Here is a 13,248-nt window from a genome sequence, read left to right as displayed (position 1 = left end):
CATCAGGGTCTTTTCCAGGGAGTCTTCTCTTCTCATGAGGTGGCCAAAGTTTTGGAGCCTCAGCTTCAGGATCTGTCCTTCCAGTGAGCACTCAGGGCTGATTTCCTTCACAATGCATAGGCTTGATCTTCTTGCAGTCCATGGGACTATCAAGAGTCTCCTCCAACACCATAATTCAAAAGCATCAATTCTTCAGCAATCAGCCTTCTTTATGGTCCAGCTCTTACTTCCATACATCATTACTGGGAAAATCATAGCTTTAACTATATGGACCTTTGTCGGCAAGGTGATGTCTCTGCTTTTTAAGGTGCTGTCTAGGTTTGTTTGCATATATTTGCAGATACATACCGTGTTTTGATTTGTATGCTAGTCCTCCCCATCCAACCAACACATCCGCAAGTATTTTTTTTTTTTTGCTTTCAAGTTCCAAGTTTTCAAAAGTTTCTTCTCCTTTTGTGAAGATCAGTCATAGAATCATACAGTTGGAAGGAAACATGAGGATCACCTAGTTCACCCCCCTTGCAATGCAGGAATACACACCTCTGAGTCCCCAGATGTTGTTGGTCTACAACTCCCATCATTCCTAGCTAGCAAGGCCAGAGCTCAGGGATGATGGGAGTTGTAGTCCAAAAACATCTGGGGACCCACAGGTTGAAAACCGCAGCTAACCTGAAGATGCCGGGGATTGAACTTTTGGCACACAAAGCTGATGTTCTGCCACTGAGCTATGACTCTTCCACAAGGTTTTGGGTTAACTGGGTTCTGGAATTGTAGCCATGGGAGAGACGGTGGTGCTGCAGAAGGGAGCACAACTCTGGGACTTTTTGTAGAGGAGGAATCACAGAATTAGAGCATTCACAGTGCTGGTTTTGACCTATGAAGACTTAAATGGCTCAGGGTAACAATACTTCAAGGACCACCTGTCTCCACCCTGACCTCCACCCTGTGATCATCTTAAGATCATCATAAGGGAGCTGTTCCTGGAGGAAGAACTGTGAGGGGAGAGACTCCATCAGGCAAGGCCTCCTTCCACCTGCCTTGCTCTACCCTCTGCTTCTCAATGTGTATTGTATTGTTTTATGTACTGAGGCTTCGCATTGTTTTATTGATTATAGTTTAGATATTATTGTAACTGTTGAGTGGATTTCTTTTATATATTGATACTTTTTAATAATATCAACTTTTAATTAAATTGATTTAAAAAATTGATTAAAATATCAACTTTTATATGTTGATATTATTATTTTATAATATTCTAATTATTGTTGAATGTTACTTTTTTGATGGAGGTTGCCTATTTTAAAGATATGTTTTATTATCACATTTTTGTATTGCATTAGATTGTTATAAGATGTACATTTTTTGTTTCTTCAGCTTGTAAATCGCCTTGGGTATTGCAAGATAGAAAGGTGGTATACAAATTAAAAATAATGATGATCTTCTGAGGCCCTTCTTTGTGTGTCTCCTCCTCGAGAGATCTGGAGGGTGGCAACATGAGAACGCAGTGGTTTCCCATGAGCTGGAATCCTCTCCCAGGGGAAGTTCATTATTCACCTTTAGGCATCAGACAAAAATGTTCCTCTTTAACCAGGCCTTTGGCTGATTAACATCCTATGTCCTTTTAAATGTGCTTGTGTGGGGGGGAGTAGTATTCGTTTGTGCTTTTTTGTTCTTGGTTTTTTATGTATTTTGTGTTTTTCTTTTGTTATTTTTATGTTATTTTGATGCTGTGAATCACCCTGAGATCTACAGATGAAGGACAGTATACAATTTTAATTAATAACAAATTTAATTTAATTTGTATCATCATCATCATAACACAGGAGGTCCCACGTTCAGTCTCAGGCATCACCAGTAAGGACTGGGAGACACAGATTATTGAGACTTTACAGATCTTATAGCGTAGCAGTGGCAGCAATTGGAACAAATGCTATCCAGCAGCAGCAACAACAACAACAGCCTGTTTTTATCTGCAGCTTAATAAGCGAGCATCACTCCGGCACTGAAATGCCTTTTATTTCTGGTAAATTCCTGCAAGGATTTCTCAATCTAGCATAGGACTAGTACACCCTGCACATGTATTTTCTGTTTGGTCAAGGCCGTCTTGTGCAACTGAGAAGGACAGTTATCTCAGGGTCATTATCCTACTCTAATGACCTTTGCCTACAAAAACAGTTGCTGCAGCCACAGGATAATTGGGGAGGAGCTTGCTTCGGGTGGCTAGCCAGGGCTGTGGAGAACGTCTCAGGTCCTGTTTGCACTCTACATTTTAAGCAGTACCATACCACTTTAAACAGTCATGGTATCCCTCAAATAATCATGGGTGATGTTGGCAGCACCAAAGTGATCTCTCTGGGATGCAAGCTTGGTCAGTGTGGATGGAGGTCCTGGGCTGCCCAGATGACAGGACCTCACTCCAGGCCTTGCTTTTATGGTCCAAATGAAAGGAAAACAATACATTTGGTACCAGCTTGGCTGCAGGAGTTGCCTCCCAGAGCTACAATTCTCTGAATTTTCTGGGAAGTGGGATTGATTCTTAAACCACTCTGAGAATTTCAGACCCTCTAAGTACAGTGGTACCTCGGATTACATACACTTCAGGTTACATATGCTTCAGGTTACAGACTCATAAATAGTACCTCAGGTTAAGAACTTAGCTTCAGGATGAGAACAGAAATTGTGCTCCGGCGGCGCAGCAGCCGCCGGAGGCCCCATTAGCTAAAGTGGTGCTTCAGGTTAAGCACAGTTTCAGATTAAGAACGGACCTCCGGAACGAATTAAATACTTAACCTGAGGTACCACTGTACCCGTTTTCCAGGGAGAGTCCGGGATTTACAGAAGCCGTCCTGGTTTCTGATTTTATCCCAGAATGTCCTGCTTTTCCTTAGGACACCCCTGTTTTCATAGGAGAAATGTTGGAGGGCATGGCAGGACATCCCTATTTTCATTGGAGGGTATGGAGTTATGCGACCCCCCCAAGTCAAGGAGATAAGTAACTAGACAAGCTTTAGAAGACATTCGAAGGCAGCCCTGTGTAGGGAAGTTTTTTAAAGGTTTAATTATGTTTTTATATATTTCAGAAGCCACCTAGAGTGGCTGGAGAAAGCCAGTCAGATGGGTGAGGTATAAATAATAAAATCATCATCATTATTTAATAGGACACCCCTATTTTCCTCGAAGAAATGTTGGAGGGTATGGAGTTTTCCTCTCTTAAGCTGAAAAGTAATTTTTGCGAAGGTGATAATCTTGATTTAGGCTAGAGATGACCAATTTTACAATATTGACATGGGCTTGAAGAAGAAGAAGAAGAAGAAGAAGAAGAAGAAGAAGAAGAAGAAGAAGAAGAAGAAGAGTAGTAGTTTGGATTTGATATCCCGCCTTTCACTCCCTTTAAGGAGTCTCAAAGCGGCTCACATTCTCCTTTCCCTTCCTCCCCCACAACAAACACTCTGTGAGGTGAGTGGGGCTGAGAGACTTCAAAGAAGTGTGTCCGACCCAAGGTCACCCAGCAGCTGCATGTGGAGGAGCGGAGACACGAACCCAGTTCACCAGATTACGAGACTACCGCTCTTAACCACTACACCACACTGGCTTGGTGGCAGGACAGGAAAGGCTTAGGTGTGATGTCTTCAAGCCTGTGGTTTTATATCTGTAAGATGGGCTTCTGCAGCTGAAGGGTATATCCTTAAGTGCTCAAACCAATCCATTCATTGAGTTAATGGCTCTAGCCAATTTCGTTAAGTATCTCTTTGCATGACTGAAGGGCGCAGAAGCTACTAGCTAAAGATGCTTTGAGAAGACAGGTCTTCCTTCACTTCCCTGGCAGGAAGTGAGGTCACTGGCGAACACACGAGAACAAAAGGCCAGAAGTCAGTCTTGTTTAGAGGTCAGGGCTGGGGTGGGGGGGTTGGAGGGGTGAGAAAAAGAAAGAAATTTCAGAACATTTCTATAAAAAGTATATGCTGATAAAATTTGGCTTAGCTCTTAGCCACTTCTGCCTCACCATCTACAAAAAGAACCTGCAAACCTTTCTCGATTTAACACAACAATGAGATGGGGGGGGGGAGTGTGTGTATTATGGGACATGACGACCTGGTCAAAAAGCAAATCATTTTTGGTCCCCAGGCAAAATTATGGCAAATTGAGCCATTGGAGCACGCTATAGACACTGTCCTTTATTTTGCCTTGTGAAATGCAGAGTGGTATACAAACAACAACAACAACAACCAATAAGTTGTTGTTGTTGCTTAGGCCTGGGACACAGCTTAGTCAAAGAGAGCTGCAGATGAAGAAGCTCCCGGAACTTTTACTGGCTTTGAAAACACATTTGGCTGCTTAACGTGGAGACCTCTCCATTTATCACATCAAGAAAATCCAATTAAAACGTTGATAAAAACAGAGCATCACTTGAGCTGCCTTTCCAGAGCAATTGAAGCATTAATTACCATGTAATTTGTAGTCTTTAGGCTCAGGAAAATACTCTGAGGCTTAATGAGGGAGGGCATGAGAGTGATAAAGAGAACGCCTTCTGTCCCAGGAACACATGAACAAATGTGTTTGCCAAATAACTGGAGAGGTGCACTTGCAATGACACAAGAAGCCTCTCCAAAGTAGACAGACAATCTCCTCCTTTAACAATCTCCTCCTCCTTGGGGAGGGGGCGGAAAAGGAGCTTTGTTCTGCCCCATCACCCTTTCACCGCCATACATATTGGCCCCTTCCATCTACAGTGGTACCTTTGGTTAAGAACTTAATTTGTTCTGAAGGTCCGTTCTTAACCTGAAACTGTTCTTAACCTGAGGTACCACTTTAGCTAATGGGGCCTCCCGCTGCCACCGTGCCACCGCTGTGCAATTTCTGTTCTCATCCTGAAGCAAAGTTCTTAACCCAAGGTACTATTTCTGGGTTAGCGGAGTCTGTAACCTGAAGCGTCTGTAACCTGAGGTATCACTGTATTCCCTATCTCTGGCCTAGCTTGCCTAAATATCATGGGCCTAGCTGTGCTAATGCCGCCCTCATTCTATATGGCAGGATAACTGTGCATTTTGAAACGCAGATGCAAAACAGTGCAAGGATATCTTTGTGTTGCAACTGTGAAAGAAACAAAGGGAAAGGTAAAAAAAGAAAAGGTAAAAGACCCCTGGATAGTTAAGTCCCATCAAAGGCGACTATGGGGTTGCGGCGCTCATCTTGCAGGCTGAGGGAGCCAGCCTTTGTCCACAGACAGCTTTCCAGGTCATGTGGCCAGCAGAACTAAACCACTTCTGGCACAACGGAACACCATGACGGAAACCAGAACTCACGGAAAATAATAATAATAATAATAATAATAATAATAATAATAATAATAATAATAATAATAATTTATACCCCGCCCATCTGGCTGGGTTACCCCAGCCAGTCTGGGCGGCTTCCAACAGAATATTAAAATACGATAGTCTATTAAACATTAAAAGCTTCCCTAAACAGGGCTGCCTCCAGATGTCTTCTAAAAGTCTGGTAGTACTCTTTGTCATCTGGTGGGAGGGCGTTCCACATGGCGGGCGCCACTACCGAGAAGGCCCTCTGCTTGGTTCCCTGTAACTTGGCTTCTCGCAGCGAGGGAACCGCCAGAAGGCCCTCGGCACTGGACTGGTTACCTATTTATCTACTTGTACCAGCGTGCTTTCAGACTGGTAGCTTGGCAGGAGCTGGGACAGAGCAATGGGAGCTCACCCCGTCGTGGGGATTCGAACCGCTGGCCTTCTGATCAACAAGCCCAAGAAGCTCAGTGGTTTAGACTACAGTGCCACCCAAACCATAGGACAGAAGCAGAGCACGCTGTTCCCATACCCAAGACTGCAGGTGCAATCTCATGCATCCTTCAAAGGCTCTCCTGTTGCCAGGCTGGTGGAAGCTGCTCTTTCATAGTCCAGTGGAAGACCTGATGCCTTGCCTGTGGAACGTTCCACCTGCAGAGTCTGGGAAGAGGTGAGCTGCATTCTAAGGGACCACAGGCCTCATCTGCTTCACAGACTGGGAGTTCCTCACCCCTGACCACCTCTGGGAGAAGGTCTAATGAAGGTCCTCCAGTGTAAGAGCCCAAGAGCCTCTGTCACACAGAGCTATACTGATCTAGATGGACCAAAGTTTTGACTCAGAATATGCCAGCTTCATCTCTCCAGCCAGCTGTGAAAGTAACATTGCAGAATAATAATAGAAAAAAGGGACTCACACTGTGAACATAAGAAGAGCTCTGCTGAATCTGGCCAAAGGCAAATCTCACCCAGCATTGTGTTCTCACAGTGGCTAGTCAGATGCTTATGGGTAGCTGGCAGGCATGGCTATGACGTGAGGGCAGTAATGGTCTCCCTTCCTGCAGTTTCCAGCCACTGTATCTGACAGCGGAGGTAGAATTTATTTGTATTGTTTTGTTCCAATTTTAATATATGTGCTGCTGAAGCAAAGGAAGTATTCTAAGCAGACTCTGCAGCGTTTTTCTTTCTTTTGTTCCAAAACACATTTTTTTAAAGTATGAATAGCTTCAATACTTAATTCTTCAGTGTGCATATTTAGCTCTTTATCATCTAATCCACTCCCTGTGTTTTCCCTGTTCCTGTTTGTTAGCTACTTGCAACGTGAAAATGTCACCTCCGTTTGCCTTGGGGAGCTGTATTGTTCTATGGCTGAAAAGGTCTTAAGAGAAAGAGCTTGTCGGTGTCTGAACGCAGATCAAAAGGAGAGGGAATGCACAATATTCTCATGGCAAAGGTGGGTTCATCCTTTTGTGATTGGAATTCCACCAGATAATGCATTTACCCTGGGAACTCCTAGAAATAAAATGTGCTTTTAGCAACTGAAGAAGGGGGCACAGCTCTGTGGTAGAGCATCTTTGGTCTTCAGAAGGTCCTAAATTCAATCCCTGGCATGTCCAGTTAGGGTTGGGAGAGACCCCTTGGATAGTCATTGCCAGTTACTTGGCTAGAGGGACCAAGGCATCTTATTATATTCCAAGGACTTCTATTCCTTCACTCAACGTCTGAGCTTGGCTACGTGCTTGGGGAGAAGGTTCATGCAGAAGGTCCCAGGTTCAATCCCTGGCATCTCCAGGTAAGACTGGGAGAAACTTGAGCTTGAAACTCTGGAGAACCATGGACAGACACTGTAGATGATTCTGAGCAAGATGGACTCAGTATCAGAAATTTCTGAGGATATGCCTGGAGGTGCAGTGTGTTCTAACACAGGTGAGTGGTGAGGTGAAGGGCAAACAGGGGGGCAATTTTGCATCAAGTGGCATATTGGGATAGGCCAACCGGAAAGTTCAAATGCTAGAAGGCTATATCTGAACAGTTGCTAGAAGGCTGCCTGTTTGGATAGCTCAGTTGGTTAGAGAGTGGTGCTGATGATGCCAAGGTTGCAGGTTTGATCCCTCTATGGGATAGCTGCATTGAATGGGGGTTGGACCATATAATCATCAGGGTTTCTTACTGCAATTCTATGATTTATCTCTTGAATTCAAGGATTGTTGATATCCACTAGATCAGGGGTGCCCAACTCCCAAGAGACTGTGATCTGCTCTCAGTTTAAAACTGGCTGTGATCTACCCCCTTTTTGGGGGTTCGGGTCAAAGTTGAGTTTTTTCAGGAAGGAAGTAAAATGTTGAGTTTTTTTAGAGGAGCCACAGTTGTTCAGCTTCTTTGGGGGGGAGCCAATGATCTACCTGTGATCTACTGCAGACGTCCAGTGATCTACTGGTAGATCACGATCTACCTGTTGGACATACCTACAACTATATTGATACCAATACTTATTCTGATTTTCTGAGCATATAAATAAATATTGGAGTTCAAGGTGTCTTAGAGCAGCCTTGGCCAATGTTGGATCCTCCAGACAGCCATCTTAGATTTGACCATTAAAGATAGACTTGCATATTAAGAACAAATTAGGCATTGCAGGAGGGGTGTTCTTTTACAAATGTAGCAAGGTTGGGGTCACATTTAGACTTCCTTCCTGGCTCAACTTTCTTTTAGAATTGCTCTCTAATCCAACATTAATTTTCTACTGGAATCTCACTCTTTTGCAAGGAGACTTCCACCCTCCCCTTTGCCTCTCCCACTACTTCTCATATTTATATAATATTTTCCCTTTGTGTCAAAATGCTTTAAAAGAAATCCTTTTTCAGAACTGGTATTTACTGGGAAATATGGGTTGGGTAGAGGAATTGAGTAGGTGGCTGGCTTTGTAAATCAGGAGATAGTGGGGAAAAAAATCTCTTTGCTTAACTCTAGTTCTACAGTTGAAATCTTTGCCACTTGTTAAATTCAATTCTATATTAGCAACAAACAAAAAAATATTATACCCACCAGTGAGCATAATTGGGGATTGTGTGCATGTAGAGGTTCAGGTTTCAGTGAAACAGCTTTGTTGAATTCTTTTTAGGATGAATTAGGAAACTGTTATTTCATCTTTAGAGGGGATATCAAATTCAGACTTCCCCAACCTGGTGCCCTCAAGATATTGCTGAACGACAATTCCTATTAGCCTCAGCTGGAATGGCAAATGGGCAAGGAAGATGGGAGGTGTTGTTCCAGACATTGGTTGAAATTTGATGTCATGCAGAGATGAATGTTCTGCCTGCACAAGCACATCAGCTTTCTGGATGGAGCTATCCTTCCCATGTGCTTTTCTGGGGGGTTCTCTCAACTGCCACAGAGCCAGTTTGGGGGTGTACAAGGTGCTTAGGATGGGAGGAGAGTGGGCTCATTTAATCTGGTAAACTGATACGCTTGTGCAGATGGAACATTCATCTAGTGCAATGGTGAATTCCTCAGAGAGAGGATTTGTGGTGGTGATGGGGAAAGCCCCATTGTACAAATGGAAGTATTTGCAAGGGAGTTCTTCTTATGGGGTTTGAAAGATGAATCCCATATGAACATATAGAGGATGGTCATGCCTGCCTGGACTCTGGACATTTATATAATATGAGGATGAGGAACCAGTGGCCTTTCAGCTGTTGCTGGAATTCAAATTCCAGTATCCATGGCCAAAACATTTCTCTGTAACCAGGACTCTAACTATCTGTGGCCTATTAAAAGCGGGTGGTATGTTTTTACCCCCAACACTCTGTTTTAATGTATCTATGTGTGGTTTTTTTTGTTTTGTTTTGTTTGTACGGCGCTTTGATTTGCCTTGGGCAAGACAAAGCAACTAACAAATTTAATAAATATTCGAAACTAAATAATGATTGGACTTGCTAGCTAGGGCTAATGGGAGTGAGCGTCAAATTTTATTCATTTCAATTATTTATTACATTACAGTGGTACCTCGGGTTACAGATGCTTCAGGTTACAGACTCCGCTAACCCAGAAATAGTGCTTCAGGTTAAGAACTTGGCTTCAGGATGAGAACAGAAATCGTGCTCTGGCAGCACAGCGGCAGCAGGAGGCCCCATTAGCTAAAGTGGTGCTTCAGGTTAAGAACAGTTTCAGGTTAAGTACGGACCTCCGGAATGAATTAAGTACTTAACCTGAGGTACCACTGTATGTTATATATTTATTAATATTTATAAATTGTTTTATTTATTAATTAAATGGACCCAATGGTTCATAGAGGTTCAAAGGTCTCCATCCTCTACGTTCTGAACAAGCAGGGGTGCCAGTGATGTAGGTGAGCAAAATCATTTTCACAAATTGTAACCTAGGATGGATCTCTTTCAGACCTTTTAACATACATGTGGAAGTAGGGAACACACAATCTAGGAGTTCATATAATGCCCAAGCAATTCACACACACACACACACACACACACACACACACAAAATATTTCTCTTCAGAACACTCTTACAAATTCACTTGCTTAACACATTTTTCCCAAGCAAGTGATAATGAGTTTCTTTCTCACTGCCAAGCAAGGACCAGAAGCAATCAGTGTAGTTTACGAACCTATTGAAACAGCAATTTCTTGTCCAAGCGCATCAAATCCTCTCAAACGTTTCTGCCCGTATTATGAAGCTCTTGACAGGGTCTTAGAAAGAACGAAATTGAACCCTTTCTCTTTGCCTTCGGAGGCAACCCAAAATTTCCAATGGAAGTTTCCACAGCAGCAACACACAATGTGTGCCTGCATACATATGTATATTTTTTAAAAAATCCTTACCTCTCTCGATTGCATGGCTATACGTTAACATGAGCAGCAAGGCAGTTATGACGATGGCCTTCATTTTTGTCCCCTGACAATTGCACAAGTTTAAAGGGAAGATGATATGATCGTGGTTTGCTTCCCTTGGGCTGCTTCACAAAGGCGGCGGAAAAGTTTGCCATGCCACTTATATCTATTTACTCCCAATTTTTTGGATCAATCATTAATTTTGGGGTGGGGCAGGGGGCATGCATCCTTGGCCTGGCTGAGATAAACCGAAGCTTCTTCGGCAGGCAAACAGACCCTGGTAGGTGCTGACAGACTCCAGACCATATTCCATTTTAAACATTAACTTAAGAATGCTCGGTTTTGGCACATAAAAGAGAGAGGACCTATGTGGTCCCTCTGCTGCAGCATCTTGTTTCTGACAGTACTTTCCACATCCAATGTGGTACATTTATCTAATAAAAGAGTAGATTCTAGCACTGTGTACCAGATTTGTCCCGAATCCCAATGCAAATCAGGCCTGTTTGGAGGGAACTGGGCCTCAGTCAACTTGGGCTGAGACAGCCACAGATCTCCATGGGTCAGTTTGGATGCCCGGAAGGGATCCAAGGCTGTCAGTGGGTGGGGCATCGGGCAGGAAGGAGAACTAGGTATCACATTTCCCTGCGAAAAGACCTCCCCGACTACCAGCTGCATCTTCCCAGAAGAAGCTAGAACACCTTTAAATGCAAGCAAAATCAATTTTCTCCCCATCCCTAAACTGTACTACATTCAGTATCAGAGGCAGTGTGCCTCTGAATAACAGTTGCTGTAGATCTTTAGTGGAAGAGTCTAAAGAACTCATGCTTATGGGCATCCCATGGACATCTGATTGCCACTGGGAGAGAAGAATCAGATCTTTAGTTTGATCCAGCAGGGCTTTTCTAATGTGAAAATGACACAGTGCATTAATGCACTTAATGTGCATTAATTAACACAGAGATACTTAAGATATAATATCAATATTGTGAGTTAACCAGTCTCATATAACCAACATATTGTAGTCTAATTAATGCATTAATTAATTAATTAATTAATTAATTAATTAATTAATTAATTAATGGGTTAACACCACAGAGGAAGCTGTCCTGACAGGCTTAGTTCCCCTTGGGAGGGACTAGGTGATGAAGCTTCCAATCTACCAGAGAAGCTCAATGTGTGAGGAGGTCAGAACTGGTTGCTGCAGCTCAGACTGCATGGGTCTTAAAAGTCACTCTTGAGTTCCTAGACCAATAATTTAGGAACTTTCACCGCTGATGCTCAGCCAAGTTTTACTGTGTGTGTAACTTTTTCTAAACGCTGTATAGATATGCACATGAACTTGACCTTTGGAGGGTGTGCAAGTAAAGTATTTTAAACTTACCAAATATGTAGTCTTTTTCTATGCGGGGGAAGAGGGGAATTTTTTGAAAGAACTCACAAGGGCATATTGTATCAGTTAACATTATTTCTTAATATATTAGTGGCCATGTGATAATCTTAGCTTATAAATTTTAACTTGTATATTAAAGTACTTTTATAGTTTAGAGTAGGTAATGTCTTGATAATATAAATGTTTTAGGTTTTTTGTATCAATCCAGTATATTTCCTTTTAATTGTTGAATGTTTCTGTTTACATTGTGGCAGCCTTTGGCTATGTGCAATAAAACTGCCTGCCCTGGATCTGTCATTCATTCTTCCTGATGGCTCCATCCAGCTACCATAACTTGGGAAATCAAAAACTGGCAATCTGCTAATGGGCATTTGTGAATTCTCGTCTTCAAATCCAGGAGCTGAACCTACAAGCTGTGATGGACAGGGCAGAATCCATTGCCACTCGGGGTACTGTAAGAGCTGGAGGAGAAGAGCTATAGCAGAGCACTTGCTTTGCATGGATGCAGAAGGTCTCAGGGCATCCTCTGAGATTCCCAGCTGAAAGGACCTCTGGCAGCACAGCTGAGAAACAGAGACATCTCCTTAAGACGCCAAAGAACTGCTGTCAGCCAGGCTAGATCAGTCCTGCAACCACAAATGTTACAAACCCACTCTCTGATACATGTATGGATAAACCCTTTGACCCTGAACAGCAGCTGAGCTCTATTCTGAAACCTTGTGAAATGCGTCTGCAAAAATAATAATAAACCAAGATAACTGACAATACAATTGTGGGGTTTTTTTTGAGTGTTTTTATTAAAAATTCCAACATAACAATTTTAACGGACATACATAATCCACATTATTCCCTCCTCATTTCCCCCCTCCCCCCTAAAAGAGTAAAGAAAAAACCCTCCCTCCCCCCCCCGACTTCCTTCAGTTCCTTTCTCTGGTTTCTCAGTACATAATTTTGTCTGCATGTTATAAAATTGTAATGATCCTCAATTTATCTGTCTGTATATTACCAATAAAGAGTTTGTGAATGTTTATTCAAAACCTGCAAGGGAGTCCAGTTCATTTTGTTGTTTCTTCAAGTACTTTGTAAAAGGTTCACATTCATATTTAAAGTCACAGTTATGCTTGTCATGTAGTTTGTGTGTCAATGTTGCCAATTCCGCATAGTCCATCAATTTTTCTAGCCACAGTTCTTTAGTCGGGATTTCCTCATTCTTCCATCCTTGTGCTATTAATACTCTTGCCGCCATTGTCGCATACATGAAAATGTTTTTTAAATTTCTTTGGCAGGTCTTTTCCCACAATCCCTAACAAGAAAGCTTCAGACTTTTTCACAAATGTTAAATGGAATATTTTCTTCAACAAAATTGAATGTGTGGTGCTGATTCCAGCTGGCTTGGTTGAATTGCTCTGGGTTCGGGGGAGATGAATGCATGGGGTGGGAAAGCAATGTGCAAGCAGTATGGCCAATGCGTAGAGATGGTGGGAGCTGCAGGACTACAAAATTTGGAGGGCCACAGGTCCCCCACTCTTGCTGTTCTGAACTAGATGGTCTTGACACTGTATAAGGTTGCATATGCACACACAAACACACACCCCAAGAGGTCCACAGCTTCTAACAAAAGACATGCAAGTGGAGTGAGTGAGCCCAGCTTTTTAAATAAAACATTTGCATGTACAATGCAGAGCTAATCTCCTCCTGAGACAAAGGTTGAAGT

General features: G+C 42.7%; 1 protein-coding gene across 1 annotated transcript in view; it reads right to left on the bottom strand.

Moving 5' to 3' along the window:
• GC (GC vitamin D binding protein) overlaps positions 1-10,294 on the bottom strand; it is a 39,096-nt gene extending 28,802 nt beyond the window's left edge. The window contains exon 1 of the mRNA XM_081925112.1: positions 10,136-10,294. Within this exon, the coding sequence (XP_081781238.1) occupies positions 10,136-10,199 (64 nt within the window). The 5' untranslated portion in view covers positions 10,200-10,294. The remainder of the gene's footprint in view (positions 1-10,135) is intronic.
• Between the last annotated feature and the right edge of the window lie 2,954 nt (positions 10,295-13,248).

Source organism: Podarcis melisellensis, assembly GCF_964234715.1.
Source record: "Podarcis melisellensis genome assembly, chromosome: 9".
Taxonomy (NCBI): domain Eukaryota; kingdom Metazoa; phylum Chordata; class Lepidosauria; order Squamata; family Lacertidae; genus Podarcis; species Podarcis melisellensis.
This window is presented reverse-complemented; position numbering and strand designations above follow the sequence as displayed.